Source organism: Nicotiana tomentosiformis, chromosome 10 (assembly GCF_000390325.3).
Source record: "Nicotiana tomentosiformis chromosome 10, ASM39032v3, whole genome shotgun sequence".
NCBI classification, from domain to species: domain Eukaryota; kingdom Viridiplantae; phylum Streptophyta; class Magnoliopsida; order Solanales; family Solanaceae; genus Nicotiana; species Nicotiana tomentosiformis.
The window spans coordinates 43,434,380-43,455,918 of record NC_090821.1 but is presented as its reverse complement, the minus strand read 5'-3'; the positions used below and the strand labels follow the sequence as shown (position 1 = coordinate 43,455,918).

Here is a 21,539-nt window from a genome sequence, read left to right as displayed (position 1 = left end):
TTTGTTAGCACCTTTTATTATTAGTTGTATATGCCTCTTGACATTGTAGATATACTGAAAGTGTGCATCATACAGTTTAAGGCATTCAGAAACTTCACTTAGGTTAGGGATTAATAAGCCAGGCATGAAACCTTGAAAGTGAAGCAGAAGATGGCCATTTAAAGAATCAAAGCTTTAAAAATAAGAGTTCAAATTACTATACGCTACCATTGTCGAGAATTTTTACATTATTAGTGCAATTTAATTGTTGTAGCATGTTATTATTCTATGTTGTAGATTATACCAAGAGTTACTTATTATCTATCAACTTAACGTGATAGTGTAAAAAAATTATACTGTTGGTGCACATAACACAATCTCAAAAATTAATCACTAGCGTGACAAGAGGTTCTAGACTGTTACATATACTAGACTAGAAGCTCATACATAAAAATGATACAAAATTATACAAATCGTATGTTTAATCACAAGATGAATTAGAGGTCACAAAGTTAAAGTGGATCTATTACTAAAAGGGGCTTGAGGGTTTTTCATCAAACATTTGCTTTCAGTTCATATCTTCTTGTTTTGGAGCACATTTTGGATGTAGCCCATAATCACAACGTTTGCAGAAGAAAGACCAACCATACCCAATCTCCTTACACCCACTGCAAAGATAAACTTGCTGATGTATTAATGCTAGTTCATGCTCATTGTGAATTTCATCTTTGCCTTTCTTGGGCCAACCCATTGTAGTTTTGTCGAGTCGTTGCTGCAGATTCTTTATGTGTTCTTCTGTGAAGGGATACGCTCCTGCACCATGTGTCTCTAACAGCTGCCTTACTTGTGTATTCACAGTGCAGCCACTAGTACTAATTGCTATGGCCACCGGAATGCCTACTATATTGAATCTGCGCGACAGAAATGTCTTCCTCTCATCGTCGAAAGGGAGTGCTAACCACGGCATACTTGAAAATAAGTTATTAAAGGAAGATTCATCTTGATCGCTAGATATGAAAATCACTTCAAAATTTTCATCTTTCTTCTTGATTTCTTCGTATGTAGTTATGAGTTTGGGTAGAAATTCTCTACTTGGGAGACTCCACTGAGCTGCAAAATACAGTACAATGTTGTTCCCCACTAGTTTAGACACAGGAACCTAAAACAAGAACAAGGAAAAAATAGCATGATTAGCAAACATCAGCTTTATCTCTCCCTTTGAAATGAATTCAGATTTTAAATCACTCATTTCAAGCTATGAAACTTACCTTTAAACCAACATTTGAAATGACAAAATCTCGATCTGCAGTAACAAGAATAGACTCTAAAGTTTGTGCTTCTAGTTTTTCTTTCTTTAGATTAGCCAAAGTAACAAGCTTTTCTTGTGTGAAAGGAAAGGCTTGATCTCCATATTCTTCAACAAGTTTAACTGCATTTTGCTGCAGAGTCTTCCCATCTGGACTAATTACAACTAGCTGCGGTAGAAGTTTATGCTCAAAGTACCTAACAAGTCTCTCACAGTTCTTGTCTTTGAAAGGTAAACCCAACCATGGCATGGTCTCAAAGCCTTGTTTAAAATCCTCATATTTTTCATCCAGAGAAATAAGAGCAATTTCAAAATTCTTTTGTTTAAGCTTTTTATATACATCTGCTAACTTCAAGGTGAAATTCTTGCACCCTTTATGAGAAGCCATAGCAAAATATAGGCCTACTGTTTTCCCTTCTAGCTCTGACACAGAAATCTGAAAACAAGCATGTGGAAAATTAAGCACAAAAACCTGAAATGCATAGAAATCATCAAACTTGAGGACAGTTATTACCTTGTTTTCTTCGTTTGAAATCAAAAAATCGCGGGATTCATGTACCAAAATAGACCTCAAAGACTGATTCTCTTTAGCCTTCTCTTCTTCTTCTCTCAAGTAATTAACTCTTTCAGATGTAAATGGATAGGCCTCAGAACCAAAGTGTTTGATAAATTTAACGCCCTCATTGCTCAATACTTTGCCTGTTCCATCAAGAATCACAAAATGTGGAATTGCCCTTACTTTGAACAACTGCTTTAAGTTCTTACGCGCGTCAGCATCAGAAAATGGAACAGCAAGCCATGGCATTTTCCCAAAGTATTCATTAAATGATTCATTATCTTTATCAGATGAAATGAACACTATTTCAAAGTCACCTTTAGGATACAGATCCTCATAAGCTTCCACCAACTTTGGTGTAAACTGGCGACATAAACCACACCACAAACCAGAGAAATACAAGCCCACAATCTTTCCTTTTATGCTGCTAATCCTAACCTACAAACAAGTATATAAGAGTGGTGATGAGGTTGGTTCTTATTCAATCTTTCATATTCTCAGATGAGACTATAGAGGAAGTATGCAAGTCAAGAATTGTACAGAAATAAACTTATACATACCCGTTCACCATTTCTACATATTAGAAAGTCTCTTTGTGTTGAAGACAGTACAACTGTGAGATCATGAGGGATACTTTCTTGATCAATTGCCATAGCCATCAGTTACTGATTCTTATATCCTCAGAACTGTACAGTATATAACGTGTTTCATTTGATATGTTCTGTTTGATTCTATCTTAAGGAAAATGGATAATCTTATAAGGGAATGTGAGCACTTGCTGGTCAATTTCATCTGGACTCTCAAGCTGGCCGGCCATGCCACAAATACATATTAAATTGGTTTTAAGTGCATTATTGAATAAGATAATCCCCTTAAATGGTTTTTAATTAGCCTTACTTGTGAACATGGATTAGAAGTATTTTAGCTGCCTAAACCAAACTTTGAACAACATTTTATTACAATATTATAATCAAATCCAGTATACAATAGTGACAAATGAATTGTTAAGGTGGGCAGTGGAATCTTGATTCCTCAACTTCCATGATTCCTATATATATGCTACTTTGTCTTTACTGAGAAAAGCTACAGACAGCATTTGCCTGCCGGGTTCTGCCAGTAGACTTACTAAAACTCATTTACAGAAACAAATTTGTCTTTGTTTCTGTTTCTGTTTTAGTGGGGGCTGATAAAACATACAAACTTAATTACAACTAGTAATTTCTTTAGCGAGTTCTTCGCCCCCGCAAGTTGAAAGATGAGAGCAATCTTTGGTCCATAAGACCATAACCATTACTACTTTCTAGCTAATTCATTTAACCCTTGGGCATTTGCTACTATCGTGGCATCGCTGGGAAAGGAGCTTACGAATTGGAGTCTATGGACGGAAAGTCACTACTATCCAACTGGAATGTTGCGCACCTGAAGAGATAGGGAACAACAGCTCATTATACTTGATTTTCACTAACCAATCAAATTAATTTTTCTTATACATATTTAATATTTTAAGTTATCGGTAGAAGAAGAAGAAAAGTAAAATTTTAACTTATAGAACTAATTGGTGTAAATTATTACAAGCTTTTGCGGTCCAGATAAGTGACATCATTTTCATGTCAATCATCTCATTCCAAGACTTTTTGTTAGATTTGGAGGGAGTTTTTGGACTGTAGTAAAAAAAGAATAGATCATTGTCATATAATATATGTGCCTTCTTATATATTTATAAAACATTGCCATAGAGCAAGATTAAAACCATCAACCCATAATAACAAATTAACCTTTCAAACAAATTTCACCATCACAAACCCATCCTTCTTTTGGTTCCTGTTCATCTTTGGCTTCCTCAGGATCCATTTTATTTCCTTTTGGTTCCAAAAAATCACATTCATCAGAATAGAATGAAGCATATCCTACCTGACTCACTGCATCCATCACAATTGTAAGACATACACTCAGTAAGCATAATTCATGCTCGTGAATTTTGTCCGGCCACCCCTTTGCTTTTTCTGCAAATTCTGCCTCAGTCTTCGTTTATATGTTCCTCAGTGAATGGAAAAGCATCAGCACCATAACACATGATCAAATTTCTAGCTCCAGTTGTAACAGTCATTCCTGATGGCACTATAGCTACCAACATTGGGATGCCACGAACTTTGAAAAGACGACTCAAGCATACCTCCCTTTCATCACCAAAGAGAAGAGCTAGCCATGACATTGCAGCAAAATAGTCATCAAAGGAGGCTTGATCTTGGTCACTACTCACTAGTTATGCACTTCCTATACGGTCGAAATAGTTTTCGACTTTCGTACGTCTGATCGAGTTCGAAAGATAATCGATCGAAATGAGACCCCGAGATGGGTACCGAAGATGGTACAAACAAGCTTCGAATCCGAAGGGCTGATCAATGTCGAGTTCGATATCATTGTCAAGCTCGGATCCAAATCGAACTATGATGCAGAGTAAAGCTATCAAGCTTATAATCCAGAGACCGACAAACATTGACCCCGAATCAATTCGAGAGCTCGAGTCAGAATCGAGTTCGAGCCAAGATCGAGAGCTCGAGTCAGAATCAAGCTCAAACCAAGATCGAGAGCTCGAGTCAAGATCGAGCTCGCAGACAAAAGCCGTTGCAATCCCACTAGAGAGAATCTTGGCAGGAATTGTGGAAAAGCTGATTTATCGTAGGTTTCCCACTGAGCATTTTTAATTATGTTTAGAGCAAGATCCCTCTACTATAAAGGGCATGGTTATCATTTCTGTAAATGTAAATTTTTTTCATGCTTACATTGTAATCAAAACAATATATTTTTCCATAGTAAAGAGTTATTCTTTCAAGCCTCTTAAATTGATTCTACTTGTTTAGTCCTAAAATTCATCCTCCTTACAACCTTATATATTTTGTATTCTTTGCAATCCATACTTATATTTCTATTTATCCTTATAATTTGTGTTAAGTTGCACCACATATCCTTAGAACTACGTACAAATTCAACTTCATCCGTTTTTCGGGTAAACAGTTTGGCGCCCACCGCGGGGCTAAGGATAACAGTGGTTATTTGATACGAATCTGAAGAAACACACTGTTGTGTTTTGTGCTCGGTTCCGAAAATATCTTGGATTTCGGATTAGCAACGACTAACTACCAATCAAATGGCTTCATCAATCGACAACGGAGCCGGTCTTCAAGATTAGAACAATAACTTGACACCAGTACCGAAAGGCCACTTGTAAACGCCATTGGAGCTCGAATCGGAGCGCCAATAGATATCAATTCGCATGTAGCCATTGAGGCGAACCTCCATGCTGAACCCGAGAACAGCATCCATGGTGGCACTCGGTATGCAGCTCGAGATACCCATAACGTCGAGGAAAACGACGTTAGCTTGCGTATGATTTTCGAAATGTTGCAAGCCCAACAGGCAGCAATAGCTTAGTTCCAGAGCCAAACCCAACTACAAAGCAGGCCGGAGCCCAGTCCACCTCGAGAAATCACCCACAGAATGGAGCCAGCCATTGTGAAGTCAAATGAGCAAGAATCGGGGGCTACTCCCGAAATTGCTAAATTGCTCGAGGAACTCACAAAACGAGTCGAAGCCAATGATAAAAAAATAAAAACTTATAACTCTAGGGTTGATCAGATCCCGGGAGTTCCACCAATAATAAAAGGGTTGGATTCAAAAAAATTCGTGCAAAAACCTTTTCCCTCGAGCGCAGCCCCGAAACCAATACCTAAAAAATTCTGTATGCCCGAAATTCCCAAATATAACGGAACGACCGATCCCAACGAGCACTTCACTTCTTACATGTGTGCCATCAAGGGCAATGATTTAGAAGACGATGAAATCGAATCTGTGTTGTTAAAAAAATTCGGAGAGACCCTCTCGAAGGAGGCAATGATTTGGTATCACAATCTACCACCAAATTCCATAGACTCGTTCGCCATGTTAGCAAATTCTTTTGTAAAGCACATGCCGGTGCCATAAAAGTGACAACAAGGAAATCAGACCTTTTCAAGATAAGACAAAAGGATAACGAGATGCTGAGGGAGTTCGTATCTTGTTTTCAAATGGAACGAATGGACTTGCCACCGGTCACTGACGATTGGGCTGTTCAGGCTTTTACTCAAGGTTTGAACGAACGAAGTTTGATGGCTTCACGGCGATTAAAGCATAACCTGATCGAATACCCAGCCTTCGTGATTCCTGATGACTCTGACGCCACTGAATCAACGATTGAGGAACTGGAGCAAGTCACACTAGTCGAGCACTGGCCCGAACGGAAGGTATACCTGGGAACGGGGTTGAACCCCGAACTCAGGAAAAAACTTATTCAATTTCTTATCGATAACATAGATTGTTTTGCCTGGTCCCATTTAGATATAACAGGGATCCCACCAGATATAACGACGTATCGGCTAAGCTTGGACCCTAGGTTCAGACCGGTGAAGCAAAAGAGAAGACCCCAGTCCGAGGTAAAGCACGCATTCATAAAGGACGAGGTAACCAAACTTCTCAAGATAGGGTCCATTCGGGAGGTGAAATATCCCGAATGGTTAGCCAATATAGTTGTAGTGCCTAAAAAAGGGAACAAACTTAGAATGTGTGTGGACTATAAGGATTTGAACAAAACAGGCCCCAAAGATTCTTTTCCGCTGCCCAACATCGATCGCATGATCGATGCCACAGCCGGCCATGAGATCACCACTTTTCTCGATGCCTATTCCGGGTATAATCAAATCTAGATGAACCCGGAGGACCAGGAAAAGACTTCATTTGTCACCAAATATGGAACATATTGTTATAATGTAATGCCCTTCGGGCTAAAAATTGCAGGGGCTACTTATCAATGCCTAGTAAATAAAATGTTCGAAGAACAAATAGGTAAATCAATGGAAGTTTATATTGATGACATGCTAGTTAAGTCCCTGCTCGGAGAGGACCATTTGACCCATTTGTAGGAAACGTTCGAGAATTTGAGGAAATACAACATGAAGCTCAACCCCAAAAAATGTGCTTTCGGGGTCGGTTCAGGCAAGTTCCTCGACTTCATGGTGTTAAATCGGGGAATCGAGATTAACCTCAATAAAATCAAGGCCATCGAAGACATCATAATCGTGGACAGTGTGAAAGTTGTACAAAGGCTAACGGGACGGATTGCAGCCTTAGGCCGATTCATTTCAAAGTCATCAGATCGAAGTCATAAATTTTTCTCTCTACTCAAAAAGAAGAACGATTTCGCTTGGACCCCGTAATGACAACAGGCATTAGAGGAACTAAAACGATATCTATCGAGCCCACCACTACTTCACACTCCAAAACCAGATGAAAGACTTTGCTTGTACTTGGCAGTAAGCGGTGTCCTAGTTCGGGAAGAGCAAGGTACACAATTTCCCGTTTATTATATAAGTCGGACCTTAGGAGAAGCAGAAACTAAATATCCACACCTAGAAAAATTGGCACTTGCACTAATAAGCGCCTCTAGAAAGTTAAGACCGTACTTTCAATGTCACCCCATATGCATATTAACCACTTACCCGCTTCGTAATATTTTGCACAAACCCGAACTATCAGGCCGATTGGCCAAATGGGCCGTCGAACTCAGTGGGTATGATATCGAATATCAACCTCGTACGGCCATCAAGTCTCAAATTTTAGCAGACTTCGTGGATGATTTCACGCCAACCCTCATACCCGAAGTCGAAAAAGAACTCCTGTTGAAATCGGGTAAGTCATCGGGGGTATAGACCTTTTTTACGGACGGGGCTTCGAACGAGAAGTGGTCCGGGCTAGGCATAGTTTTAAATCCACCCACGGGTAACACTATTAGGCAATCTATTAAAACTACCAGGTTGACTAACAATGAGGCCGAGTATGAGGCCATGATTGCAGGTCTCAAGCTATCTAAAAACTTGGGAGCAGAAGTCATTGAAGCCAAATGCGACTCTTTGCTGGTGGTAAGTCAAGTAAACAAAACCTTCGAATTTCGAGAAGATAGAATGCAAAGGTATTTGGACAAACTGCATGTCACTTTGCACCATTTCAAACAATGGACTTTACAGCATGTTCCACGAGAGCAAAACAGTGAGGCTGATGCACTTGCGAATTTGGGATCATCGGTCGAGGAAGGTGACTTGAGCTAGGGGAATGTCGTTCAACTCTCGGAATCCGTGATCGAAGAAGGTCACGCCGAGATAAATTCTACGAGCTTAACCTGGGATTGGAGAAATAAGTATATTGAATACTTAAAGAACGGAAAGCTCCCATCGGACGCTAAAAATTCAAGGGCCCTACGGACTAAAGCTGCTCGATTCACGTTGGCTTCAGATGGAACGCTATGCCGAAGGACATTTGATGGACCATTGGCAGTATGCTTGGGTCCAGGAGATTCTGATTACATCCTACGTGAGGTGCACGACGGCACTTGTGGGAATCACTCCGGTGCCGATCTATTAGTCCGAAAAATAATTAGGGCAGGGTATTATTGGATCGATATGGGCAAAGATGCGAAGGAATTTGTTCGAAAATATGACAAATCTCAAATGTTTGCACCAATGATCCATCAACCCGGAGAGCAACTTCACTCAGTCCTATCCCCATGGCCATTCATGAAATGGGGAATGAATATCGTCGGCCCTCTGCTATCGACCCCAGGTAAAGCTAAATTTATTTTATTTATGACTGACTATTTCTCTAAATGGGTTGAAGCACAGGCATTCGAGAAAGTAAGAGAGAGATAAGTTATAGACTTTATCTGGGATCATATCGTATGTCGATTCGGGATACCCGCCAAAATAGTATGTGACAATGGGAAACAATTTGTTGGCAGCAAAGTGATGAAATTCTTTGAAGATCACAAAATAAGAAGGATATTATCAACACCGTATCACCCCAGTGGGAGCGGACAGGCCGAATTAACGAACAAAACTATCATTCAAAACCTAAAGAAGAGGTTGAATGACGCTAAAAGAAAGTGGAGAGAAATCCTACCCGAAGTCCTTTGGGCATATCGAACAACGTCAAAATCTAGTACGGGGGAAACCCCGTTCTCCTTAGTATATGGGTCTGAAGCCTTGATACCAGTCGAAGTAGGCGAACCTAGTGCCAGATTTCGATACACAACAGAAGAATCAAATAACGAGGCTATAAACACTAGCCTCGAATTATCGGACGAAAAACGAGAAGCTGCTCTCGTCCAATTGGCCGCCCAAAAGCAACGAATCAAAAGATACTATAATTGAAGAATCAAGCTCCGTCATTTTAAGCTCGGGGACTTAGTGCTAAGGAAAGTCGCCCTCAATACTCGAAATCCGAACGAAGGAAAACTAGGACCGAACTAGGAAGGACCGTATCAGGTTATTGAGAACGTCGGAAAGGGATCATACAAGCTCGGCATTATAAACGGCAAACAACTATCAAGCAATTGGAATGTGTCACATCTAAAACGATACTACTGCTAAGGTACGACCCTCCCATATTCATTTACATTTCAAAACTAACCCCTGCAGAAGTCCGACCAGGAGCTAAGATGGATCCCTCAATACGAAGCCTTAGATCTGAAAGCACGCGTTGCATTCTTTTTCCCTTAGACCGGTTTTTATCCCAAATGGGTTTTTCGGCAAGGTTTTTAATGAGGCAACCAATGATCGTGCTGCACTTACAACAGTATCCTAGGCCTCTTTACAATCGACCTCGAATACTGGGGGGGGAGGGGGGTATTACCCTCAAATATATCAAGTTCTGATGCAAGAAAGTTATTTTGCAACAACGAGGTTCCAATAGGAAAAGTTGTAAGAGCCAAATGGTCAAAACGAACCATGCTCATGTAGTTGGACCGAACCCAAACGCGAAACATGAACACATGTATAATGACTTGCAAAGAAAGTTCTCTTCTTTACCGACATCTTATATCCAAGAAACATTCCTCTATTTGGAGATTTATTACGCAAACAGAATTAAGATAAACTCGACCATTAAGCCTACGGGCTAAATTTATTTCGAGTTCGAGCAAGAACTCACTCGACCATTATGCCTACAGGCTACATTACTTGGAGTTCGAATCATTCACTCGACTACTAAGCCTACGGGCTACATTACTTCGAGTTCGAATCATTCACTCAACTACTAAGCCTACGGGCTATATTTATTTTGAGTTCGAACAAGCACTCACTCGATCATTGTGCCTACGGGATACATTACGTCGAGTTCGAATCATTCACTACACTACTAAGCCTACGGGCTACATCTATTTCGAGTTCGAGCAAGCACTCACTCGACCATTACACCTACGGGCTACATTACTTCGAGTATGAATCATTCATTCGACGATTAAGCCTACGGGCTACTTTCATTTCGAGTTCGAGCAAGCACTCACTCAACCATTATGCCTACGGGCTATATTTCGTCAAGCTCGAATCATTGACTAAACTAATAAGCCTAAGGGCTACATCACTTCAAGTTTGAATAAGCGCTCGCTCGGTTATAGAGGCTACGAAGTCCAAATTTGATTAAGTTGTTTAAATCCTTGTGAAAACATTCATAAGGCATGAATAAAGTCTTCACAAGACCGGAAACAAAACAGAAGCAAGTCGGCAAAAAAAGGGGATATTTCTACATACAAAATTGTTTACATGATTGACTACAACGTAAAAAATTAAGGACTTAGCTTTCTGGTCATCCCCAGGAGCGGCCTCTTCTCTATCGGGCTCCCCCCGTTCTCGGATCCGCTCTTACTCCCATCGTCATCATCATCGTCATCGAAAACCAAGGCTCCAACATCGGCTTCGAGTTCTTTGGCCCTTTTTATCTTTTCAGCGAGGTCGAAACCACGAGCATGGATATCCTCGAGGGTTTCCCTCCGAGATCGGCACTTAGTAAGTTCAGCGACCCAATGTGCTCGAGTATCGACGGTCTCGGCTACCTCTCTTGCTTGGACCTGGGCAGCTTCAGCATCGGCCCGATAGACGGCCACGAGTGCATCCGCATCGGCCTTTGCCTTTCCGGCATCAGATTCGGCCTTGGCAAGTACAGAGGCCAACTGAGCCTCGAGCTCCTCTATCCTTCTTGCTTGAACCGGACCTTTTTCCTTCATTCTCTGAAGTTGGGTTTCGACCGATGATAACTGGGCTCGAGCAGTTTCTTTCTCTGCAGCAAAGCGGTCCATACCTTCTTTACACTACAAAGACTCCGCTTTTATCACGTCGACCTCCTCATGAAGCTTCCCGATCATCTCATTTTTTTGCTGCAATTGTGAGACCGAAAAATTACCCATTGTTTCGGTATCAAGCCCATAGGCTTTTAAAAGTATCATTACCTGCTCAGACAGATTGATCTGATCTCGGTATGCCTTGGCCAATAGGGGTGGGCATATTTCGGTCCGAACCGAAAAAACTGACCGAACCGAAAATATTTTTATTTCGGTTTTGGTTATTCGGTTTTTTCGGTCGGTTTCGGTTTAAAATTTTAAAATTTCAGTTTTTCGGTTCGGTTTTCGATTATTAGTTTATTTGGTTCGGTTAACCGAAAAATCGAATTATTAGCAAACCAACAAATTTTCGGTTGGTTTCAGTCTAATTTACCGAAATTTTGAAAGAAAACCAACAAATTCGTTAGTCCAATTATTACATAGAGAGAGCCCAATATGATAATGTTCAAACCGAAAATCGAACCGAAATAAACCGAACCAAATTTCTTAAACCGAACTTATTTCAGTTCGGTTTCGATTACTACTTTTACAAAATCGAAAACCAAATAACTGAACCGAATTTCTTAAAATCGAACTGACCGAACGCCCACCCCTATTGGCCAACTCAGCTTGGAGGTCTTTTATTTCCTCTTCCCTTTTCCCTAAGAGAAGTTTTAGGGAGTTCCTCTCATCAGTAACCCGTTGAAGGTCGGCCTCGTATCGACGCAACTTGTTTTGGGACCAAGAACATGCTTCTCGATGAACTGCTGCTGCCTGCAAAGAAACAAGAAACGAAGTTAGAAACGAAAAGTAAACACAAAGGTAGTACCGACAAAATAATTTTAAGGCTTACTTGATTCAAAGCCTGCTGCACCCCGTGAAAAAGACTCGATTCATCACTAATACTGGCAACGTCCTCGATACCGGTAAACAGGTCACAAAAGGGATCCTCTCCATCATGAGGCTTGTCTAGATCGAGGGCCCCCAAAGCTTGGGCTTCCCGAATCACCCATGCGGAGAAAGTGGGAAAGGTGGGCGAATCTTCGATTGTTGCTGCCCCAAATGAATCACTTGGAGCATTCTCTTCGGTTCGAAGGGATTCAAGAGGGGGCCCTTCAGACATATCCCCCATCTGTTGGCTCCGATGGGATACGTCTTCGATCTCCGACAACTCAGGGACTCCGCCCGAATCTTTCTCCGGTATACCCTCAGCTCGAGGCGGAGCCTCATGAAGCATCCTCGATCCAGCTGTCGATTGGACATCGGTTGTTCTCTTCGTTTGGGCCGCCAACGCAGACCCATCATTTTCTTCATCTTCTTCATCTTCATCCCTTAGACGTAGAACTGATTCTACGGTCAAAGGAATGACATTCTTGTTTGGATTACGAGCCGTCCTCTTCTTCGGTTTTGGATCTTCGGGAACGAAGGCTCTTTTCCTTTTATTTTCCTTCACCGGCTTTGGGACAGAGGCCAAAGTTTCTTCCTCGATGGACAAGGGCCTCAAACCCGCATCTTTGCCCAAACCTGTATATGGAAAATTTTATTAAAATATTTGGAAGGCATCTCGTTCGAATTATCAAAGAGTACGAGAAAGGGGCTTACCGTGATTTTTGGCCTCCCACCGACCCTTTGACAAATCACGCCATGAGCGCTCGGCGTATGTGGAGGTCGAAACAAGAGCTCGTACCCAGTTCTTGAGATCGGGAACTGCTCCGGGCATCTAGGGAACCGCTGCATCACAAAAAGAAGAGTACCGATGAGAAAAGAAATAAAAGAACAAAATAGAAGGAAGTAACAGTAGGATCACACTTACATTTCATATTCTACTCCTCAGGAAAGGGCATCTTTTCGGTCGGAATCAGGTCTGAAGTCCTCACTCGAACGAACCTGCCCATCCAGCCCTGATCCTTGTCCTTGTCAATGCTCGAGAACAGAGCCTTGGTAGCCCGACGCTGAAGTTTTATTAACCCTCCTTGAAAAAGTCGAGGACGGTACAATCGGATAAGATGGTCGAGGGTGAACGGCATCCCCTCGATTTTGTTCACAAAGTATCGGATCAAGATAACGATCCGCCAAAAAGAAGGATGGACCTGGCCTAGGGTTATTTGGTATTGACGACAGAAATCAATAATAACGGAATTGAGGGGACCTAACGTGAAAGGGTAAGTATACACATTCAAAAACCCTTTCACGTGAGTGGTGATATCTTCATCAGAAGTAGGAATTATTATTTCTTTTCTATCCCAATTGCAATCTTTCTTTAGTTGTTTGAGGTGCTTCTCGGTTATCGAACACATGTACCTCGATACTGGCTCACATCGGCCAGGGACCGATGAGCCTTTATCGACCTTAAAATCAAAAGTAAGAACACACGCCCCGGGAACGCACTCCTCAGGCCGTGGTTCTGCCGGTGTCTCATCAGCGGCACACTGTGAAGATGAAGCCTTCTCTTTATGAGGAATGGTTTGTGACATTTTCGCCATTTTTGAATTCAAAGGTGAGGAGTAGAAGAAAGTGACAAAGATTTGGTAAAATTGAAGGGGGCTTTTTGCAAAGAGAAATCACATATTCGCGGGTAAGCCAGAGAATACGAAAAGGGACTTGAGAAATTTGGAGGATTGAAGAGGTAAAAGTAGTAAATGAAAAAAGAAAGGGTTATTTATAGGTTTAAGCGATGGCGGTTCAGTATCAGCGGTGGCCGACCACCATCTGATATGCATTAAATGCCTTGAAAGACTAAATCGGCGGGACAAATATCACGTGCGTCATGATCGAGCCCGATGAAGACGTCAGCTTATAATCCGATCGAGCCGTTGAAAAATCACATCGTTTCTCACCACATTCTTCCTGAGAAACGAGGGGACTATCCGTATACGGTCGAAATAGATTTCGACCTTCGTACGGCTGATCGAGTTCGAAAGATAATCGATCAAAGTGAGACCCCGACATGGGTTCCGAAGATGGTACAAACAAGCTTCGAATCTGAAGGGCTGATCAATGTCGAGTTCGATATCATTGTCAAGCTCAGATCCAAATCGAACTATGAAGCAGAGTAAAGCTTTCAAGCTTATGATCCAGAGACCGACCAACATTGATCTCGAGCCAAGATCGAGAGCTCGAGTCAGAATCGAGCTCAAACCAAGATCGAGAGCTCGAGTCAAGATCGAGCTCGCGGACAAAAGCCGTTGCAATCCCACTAGAGAGAATCTTGGCAAGAATTGTGGAAAAACTGATTTATCGTGGGTCTCCCACTGAGCATTTTTAATTATGTTTAGAGCAAGATCCCTTTACTATAAATGGCGTGGTTATCATTTCTGTAAAGGCAAGTTTTTTTCTTAAATTGATTCCACTTGTTTAGTCCTAAAATTCATCTTCCTTACAACCTTATCTATTTTGCATTTTTTGTAATCCATACTTATATATCTATTTATCCTTGCAATTTGTGTTAAGTTGCACCACATATCCTTAGAATTGATTCCATTTGTTTAGTCCTAAAATTCATCTTCCTTACAACCTTATCTATTTTGCATTTTTTGTAATCCATACTTATATATCTATTTATCCTTGCAATTTGTGTTAAGTTGCACCACATATCCTTAGAATTACGTACAAATTCAACTACATCCGTTTTTCGGGTACACACACTTCCAATAGACCATTTGTGGTTCTAATGTTGTCGTATGCTTCTGTAAGCTTTGGTGTAAAAGCACGGCACGGCGGACACCAGTGTGCAGAAAGGTGAAGGAGAATATGCTTCCCTACAAGATCAGGCACCAAAATCTACAAATAGAAAATTTTGATCACTTGTTGTAGTTAAGGAAGGATGCTGAGGGTCTATTGGAAACAGCCTCTCTACCTCATGGTAGGGGTAAGGTCTGCGTACACACTATCCTCCCCAGACCCCACTAGTGAGATTATACTGGGTTGTTGTTGTTGTTGTAGTTAAGGATAAGCGCAAGATATCAACAAAAAGGGTGTCATGTTAATCATAATATAGTAGTCAAAGCATTTTGAATGACATGTACAGAAAGTATATCTCATGCCTAAACTGATTAATGATAGATGAATTGTGAAACTCCAAAGCTCCAAGATCTTATGTAAGAATAACTCATCTTAAATGGACTCGGCTTAACAGATATGTAAGTATGGGTATAGAACAATAGATATGTACATATTTTGTTGGATTCTGAAAAATCTGAACAAAGTACCTACACCATGTATCATAGAACATAAGAATAACACCAAGATGTGATGTTTGCATCTTACCTTTTAACTATCTTTTCCAATGACGGAATCAAATATCTCCAGTGATCAAAATCGATTCCAGTGTCTCTGCTTCTCGCTTAGCTTTCTCTATCTGCTCAAGTTAAAAAAACTTCTCAAGTGTAAAAGAATATGACAGGATGCAATGCTCCTCAATAGTTTCAGCAACATTAAAATGAAGTGCCTTCCCGTCTGTTCCAATGATGACTAAGGTAGGAACGGTAGAGAGCTCAAAATAATGGGCCAGCTTGTCACAGGTCTTGTCTATCAAGGGAAGTGAAAACCAAACGCATGATTGCAAACCCCTTCTTTAAAGGTTCATCATCAAGGGGAATCATCCCGATCTCAAAGTTTTCTCCCTGTGACTTCAGCTTGTCATACATCTCAATCAGCTTCTGAGTAAACGACTCACATTCTTCGAATAAGGTCATTGAGAAATACAGGCCTACAATCTTGTTAACAGGACATAGTGAAATATCATTGATAAGAAATGGCATCTTGAATCAATCTCCCTCTAATCAGCTGCAATTAGAAAGTTTGTTGATTGTGACTCCAAGAAGATTTCAAAGATTGTTGAAGAGAACTCAATATCTAAGAAAAGCATCAGCACAGCTTCTGGAACAGAAAGTTATCAAAGGTTTGACGCTATTTGACAATCATAAAACTTCAATGCTATTTGACAAGGGTTGCAAAACAAAACATTTCCAGAGCCTAAAGATGTTGTTTCTGGATCTGTCAGTCCTGAAAGGTCCACGAAAAAAGGAGCTGGAAGAGAACTTCAAGCGCAACATCGTAGAGTGCAGCAAACCGCATCCATAACATTTGGCTTGCCATAAGGGTGTAAGATCACAAAAAGAACATTATTACTTACATAGACAGTTAAAGTTTTTACAATTTCATCAGCAGTAAATCACATACAAAGCACAAGTTCTAATGTGCCAAGAAACAAAATTACTTCTACTCTAGTCACCAAATTTGACCCATGGAAAATCATCATAAAATTGGAAGATGTTGGAGAACCTAACAAATTGTGATGAATATGCAGACACACACTTCTCTGAACAGTTCCAGCATTTTCTTCTCTTTGATAAGATAACGAACATCTCCAAAACCATTGCAATTTTAGCAAAGATTTTGAACGTTCGAAAAGCTTATCATAGCGAAACCAACACACCCCAGCGGAGCAGATAACTTGAGATTGGGAAACAAAAAGTTCGAAATCCAACTCTGCAAACCAATATTATATCCTTTGCACAAAAAGCATGACTGAAACCAACACAGGAAAAAGTTAACATTGAGATAGACAGTATCTGGATCAAATACAGGTCAAATGCTTAATGAAACTTGTATTGCACAAAAGACCCACTTGTGGGATTGTACTGGGTGGTTGTTGTTGTTGTAGTAGTATTGCAAAAAAGAGACAAAACAAATAATTTCATGGTAGAAGTGTCTCAGAAAGAACGCTTTCAAACCCCACGAATATGCTTCTTAGCAAATGATTTTGAAAGAAAATTCATGTCTAAAGACTGATGGAGTAGGTAAACAAAGCAAAGAAATGAAAGAAGTTCAGTTTGTCTGCTATCCCCTTATTTTCCTTTCAAAGGAATTTTACCATGGAGAAAGTAAAATTTCCTGACCAGATTGACATGAAGTTTTACATTAATTGAAACCAAGATAAACTTAGCTTTTCCAGTCAAGATTAAGTGCCATCTTTGATCTGACATCTACAGAAGGGAGTGAGCATATGGACTGTAGTACCACAGAATGATCTTTATTAAATGTGCCTTATAATGAAACATAGTTCTGTCTGAATAAGACACGTAGTACTACATAGTCATAAAACAAGATTAAAACCTAAGAACCCATAATAACCAAATTAACTTTTGGAACAAACTTCACCATCACAAACCCATCCTTCGTTTGGTTTCTTTTCATCTTTGCCTTGCTCCTTCTGATCTACCTCCGGATCCAAGTTGTTTTCTTTTTTCTCTGCAATGTCTGCCTCGATTTCCTTCATACGCTCCTCGGTGAATGGAAAAGCCTCAGCACCATGACGCATGATCATGTTTCTGGCCCCAGTTGTAATAGTCTTGCCCAATGGCCCTATAGCAACCAATGTTGGTATGCCTTGAACTTTGAAAAGGCGACTCAAGGATGCCTTCCTTTCATCGCCAAAGGGAAGAGCGAGCCATGGCATTGTAGCAAAATAGTCATCAAACGAGGCTTGATCTTGATCACTAGATATGAAAATCACTTCCAATGGACCATTTTTGGTTTTAATCTTCTCATATGCGTCTTTAAGCTTTGGTGTAAAAGCACGGCATGGCGGACACCAGTGTGCTGAGAAGTAAAGGAGAATATTCTTCCCTACAAGATCAGACACCAGAATCTACAAAGAGAAAATTTTGGTCACTTGCTCTAATTAAGGACAAGAGTAAGACATCTAACTGAAAAAGGTGTCACGTTAATTATAGTAGTTAAACGAAGCCTTAGTTTATTTATCAGCAGATGATTGTAGAACTCCAAAGCTCCAACATCTCATGTAAAAATAACTTAGGTCACATGGACTCGGCTTACAAATGTATATAAGTATATGCAATAGATATGTCATAGTCCTTCGTTAAATTTATTGGAAAAGTTTAGGAGTCTGAACAAATTTATTGGAAATTTTTTTGATACATTAAGGCAAATAAAGGATCCATGTTCTATGACATAACAATAATACCAAGATGTGATATTTTCGTCCTACCTTTTCACCATCTTTTCCAATGACGAAATCATGATCTCCAGTGACCAAAATTGACTCCAGTGTTTGTGCTTCTCGCTTAGCTTTCTCTATCTGCTCAAGTTCAGCAAACTTCTCGGGGGTAAAAGGATATGCCAGGATGCCATGCTCCTCGATGGCTTCAGCAACATTAGAATGAAGAGTCTTCCCATCTGTTCCAATGATGACTAAGGTAGGAAGGGTAGAGAGCTCAAAGTACCGGGCGAGCTTCTCACAAGTCCTGTCTTTTAAGGGAAGTGAATACCAAGGCATGCTTGCAAACTCTTTCTTAAAAGATTCATCATCATCTTCACCATCAAGGGGAATCATCACAACCTCAAAGTTTTCCCCCTGCGCCTTCAACTTGTCATACATATCGATCAGCATCCGAGTAAATGATTCACATTCTTCGAAAGAGGTCATTGAGAAATACAGGCCTACAATCTTGCCTTCAAGCTCAGCAACAGGTACCTAATAGTAATCAAAACATAGTAGTTAGGGAAACTTTAATTAAAGAACAAGAATAAAACATGCAGGAAAAAGAACAGCATCTTGAATCAACCTTCCTCCCATCAACTGCAACTACATAGTTTCTTGATTGTGACTCCAAGATAGATTTCAAAGATTGTTCTCTTTTAGCTGCTTCTTCTTGCTCTTTAAGTTCATTTAGCCGTTCTTGAGTAAAAGGGTAACCTTCCACCCCATGCTCAAGGATGATCTCAACCCCGTTATCTGTCACTACCTTTCCACAGTCATCAAGGATCACTAAGTGGGGTATTCCCTTAACAGCAAACAATTCATTCAGACGTTTACGTGTTTCAGAATCAGAGAATGGGACAGCGAGCCACGGCATTTTAGAGAAGTACTCCTTAAATGATTCATCATCCTCGTCAGCAGTAAGGAAAACAACTTCAAAGTCTCCTTTTGGTAGGAGCTCATTGTACGCCTCTACCAAATTCGGGGTGAAATGTTGGCATGGACCACACCATGATGCTGAAAAATACAAACCAACTTTTTTCTCCTTTAAAGCATCAAGCTTAACCTGAGATTCATATAAGAGTAACTTGCCGTAAATTAGTTAATCTTTTAATCAAAGCTAGCTACTAATTTCCAAAATTCACCTCACCTTTTCTAACACGCATGTCTATACCAATAAAACTAAAAAGTCAGGAAAGTGAAAAAAAGATGCATAGAACTACATTGAAAATGTTGCACTTCTAGTCTTCTACAGAAACCAGAAATGGAAAAATCAGATAGTGGTTCTAAAATCCACCACAAAAGATACTCTGAAAAGATGACTCCTGTCACACCTCACTTTCTTATTCTTGGATACACCTTATACTTACAAACACATTATCAAATTTGAAATGTTAGGAAAAGCTATTCCCGTGAAACCCGACCGCCCGACCCAAACAACTTTTTTGCAACAGTTTCCTTGAAACGAACAACATAATTATTTAGTTAACAGAACGAATTGTTTTCAGAAAAAACAAAACAGAATGAAAAGAAAAATCAAAAAATGATGTTTTTTCATTCCATCTCAAACCATTAAAAATAGAAGTAACCAAGATCAACCCAAACTTACTTCCACAACATCTCGCTAACTCTTGAATATTTACTTTGATCCTTTTATGTATGTTATATTTTCTTTTAATTATTACATGTTTAATCCATCCTATTATTATGTTCATAATTTGTCTTTATAAGTACTTTCATCTTATTTTTTAAACCTGTAAACTACTTAAATTTTTGTTTAAAATTATTTACTTTTTCATGTTACAAACTTCTCAAACAATTCAGGTTGACTTATGGATATTCTTTTTAACATTCCTAAAGCGTAGGTGGAGTAAATAATGTGGATAGCTATGCAAAGTAAAGGGTTATAAATCATAAATCTCTCTTTTTGAATAACAAATCAATCCAAACACTGCTGAGTTTTAAGAATTTCCATTCGAAAGTAATCTATCAAATTTTGAAAACTTTTTCCAGGACATTATCAAAAAATTGTCCAAGACCTAGACAATCTCAGAAGAAAATTTCTTAGAATTTCCATTTGTTCACATATTGTGTACAGAAAGCAAGAAACTACCACCAAGGAACGTGGTGCATACATGCGATCCCTCTACGCTTAACCAGAGGTCCTTGGGAATGGAGAGACCCAGGCCGATCCATGATTTCAAGAGGGAGGGTGCACTATTGTAAAGAGGTGGATCTAGAATCACATTTGACGGGTTTAACTTTAGTCTCTTACCCTACCCACTACACTTTTAAAATTATAGGTTCAAAATTATACTTTTTGAAATTTTATTGATTTTCGCATATTTATCTATACTCCATGTCGAAAACAAGACCATCCGGAGTGTGTTTTGAACCGCTAATTTCAATTGTAGAGGTGCACCCAATAATTATTGCACCATAGGAGTCCTTGAGCATGGGTGCACTCACATATATTTAAGTAATTTTGAAGAAATATAACATTGTTGTACATGATTTAGGGAGAGGAGTATGGGTTCACATGAAACCATATCCTAAAACCTAGATACGCCTAGCAAGCTCTTCCCCATTTAATGGGCCCTATGCGGATCGGGAAGGGGATTAGTCGAGCCAATGGGTTTTGGATACTGGATTGTTAAACCAAAAGAAACAACAAACCACAATCAGATACTCCAATTCAAATCCAATTCATCATTTATCAACATCATATGCCACATTTCTGCTACAATTTACTTCACTATACCAAAACATTAGTAGAAACATGCATTTGTCAATAGAATCGGAAGAAAAACTCAAAACACACACAGAGAACAAACCCAAAATCCGGCTTTATAACATACACAGTAAAAGTTAATGAATATTCAATATTTATAGATACCTGGTCACCGTTGTTGCGAATGAGAAAGTCACGGTCTGAAGAACCAAGTAGCTTCATCAGATCATGAGAATCGTCCCCAGCCATTTCCCTAATCAGTCTCTTTGTTTCTCTTTTTCGTGATACTAACAAAGTTTTGTAGTCTATGCAACAAAAACTTAAGACGACCTGCTTATATAGAATAGAGGAAACTCTCTAGGAAAAGACAAGTTGATTTTTTTGAGTAATATTAGAGGCTTTACTAGATTCTTCTGAATTACTTAGTGATTAAAACTCAACATATTTGTGTGAATTGAGACGGTGTGAAAAAGAGAAAGACGACTTGGGAGTGGACTAGCGGTTGAGTGCAGATTTTATGCGGATGATGTTTCATAGTTGCTATCTCGCTCATGTTAAAAAATAAAAAAATAAAAAAACTAAAAGGTAGGGTCATAAAAAAAAATAAGTTTGTAAAAAACCAAAAAACTAATTGACCTGTTTCATAGAGTTTTTGACCAATATTGTCCTTATTTCTTTTTAGATTAGGTCTATTTTGGTCCCTCAAATATAACTCTGAGCATATTTAGCCCCTTAACTATGCTAAAGTGGAGCATCTTTAGTCTTACTGACACTATATATTCAAAA

At 39.7% G+C, this 21,539-nt stretch overlaps 3 protein-coding genes across 3 annotated transcripts; all 3 read right to left on the bottom strand.

Annotated features, from left to right (window-relative positions):
* Nucleotides 1-353: 353 nt before the first annotated feature.
* LOC104117332 (probable nucleoredoxin 1) lies at nt 354-2,662 on the bottom strand. The gene is made up of 4 exons (XM_009628377.4): nt 2,402-2,662; nt 1,800-2,279; nt 1,248-1,721; nt 354-1,138 (listed from the first exon to the last, which is right to left on the bottom strand). The coding sequence occupies exons 1-4, from the start codon at nt 2,498-2,500 to the stop codon at nt 548-550; spliced, it is 1,644 nt and encodes a 547-aa protein (XP_009626672.1). The 5' UTR covers nt 2,501-2,662; the 3' UTR covers nt 354-547.
* Nucleotides 2,663-3,611: 949 nt separating this feature from the next.
* Nucleotides 3,612-15,779, bottom strand: LOC138900087 (probable nucleoredoxin 1). Its single transcript, XM_070186794.1, has 4 exons — nt 15,538-15,779; nt 11,873-12,350; nt 11,620-11,793; nt 3,612-3,863 (listed from the first exon to the last, which is right to left on the bottom strand). The coding sequence occupies exons 1-4, from the start codon at nt 15,777-15,779 to the stop codon at nt 3,612-3,614; spliced, it is 1,146 nt and encodes a 381-aa protein (XP_070042895.1).
* Nucleotides 15,780-17,037: 1,258 nt separating this feature from the next.
* On the bottom strand, nt 17,038-21,274 carry LOC104117333 (probable nucleoredoxin 1). The gene is made up of 4 exons (XM_009628379.4): nt 20,919-21,274; nt 18,609-19,088; nt 18,032-18,517; nt 17,038-17,671 (listed from the first exon to the last, which is right to left on the bottom strand). The coding sequence occupies exons 1-4, from the start codon at nt 21,000-21,002 to the stop codon at nt 17,159-17,161; spliced, it is 1,563 nt and encodes a 520-aa protein (XP_009626674.1). The 5' UTR covers nt 21,003-21,274; the 3' UTR covers nt 17,038-17,158.
* Nucleotides 21,275-21,539: the final 265 nt, after the last annotated feature.

Coding starts and splice junctions, on each gene's coding strand:
- LOC104117332 (XM_009628377.4), bottom strand. CDS start 2,500: ATGGCTATGGCAATTGATCAAGAAAGTATCCCTCATGATCTCACAGTT. Junction 1,722..1,799: donor TTTCAAACGAAGAAAACAAG/GTAATAACTGTC, acceptor GCTTGTTTTCAG/ATTTCTGTGTCAGAGCTAGA. Junction 1,139..1,247: donor TTTCAAATGTTGGTTTAAAG/GTAAGTTTCATA, acceptor TTCTTGTTTTAG/GTTCCTGTGTCTAAACTAGT.
- LOC138900087 (XM_070186794.1), bottom strand. CDS start 15,779: ATGCCATTTCTTATCAATGATATTTCACTATGTCCTGTTAACAAGATT. Junction 12,351..15,537: donor TCCCTTGATAGACAAGACCT/GTGACAAGCTGG, acceptor TCTACGTCTAAG/GGATGAAGATGAAGAAGATG. Junction 3,864..11,619: donor CCAATAGGGGTGGGCGTTCG/GTCAGTTCGATT, acceptor ATATAAACGAAG/ACTGAGGCAGAATTTGCAGA.
- LOC104117333 (XM_009628379.4), bottom strand. CDS start 21,002: ATGGCTGGGGACGATTCTCATGATCTGATGAAGCTACTTGGTTCTTCA. Junction 19,089..20,918: donor TTCGCAACAACGGTGACCAG/GTATCTATAAAT, acceptor TATGAATCTCAG/GTTAAGCTTGATGCTTTAAA. Junction 17,672..18,031: donor TTGGAAAAGATGGTGAAAAG/GTAGGACGAAAA, acceptor TTCTCTTTGTAG/ATTCTGGTGTCTGATCTTGT.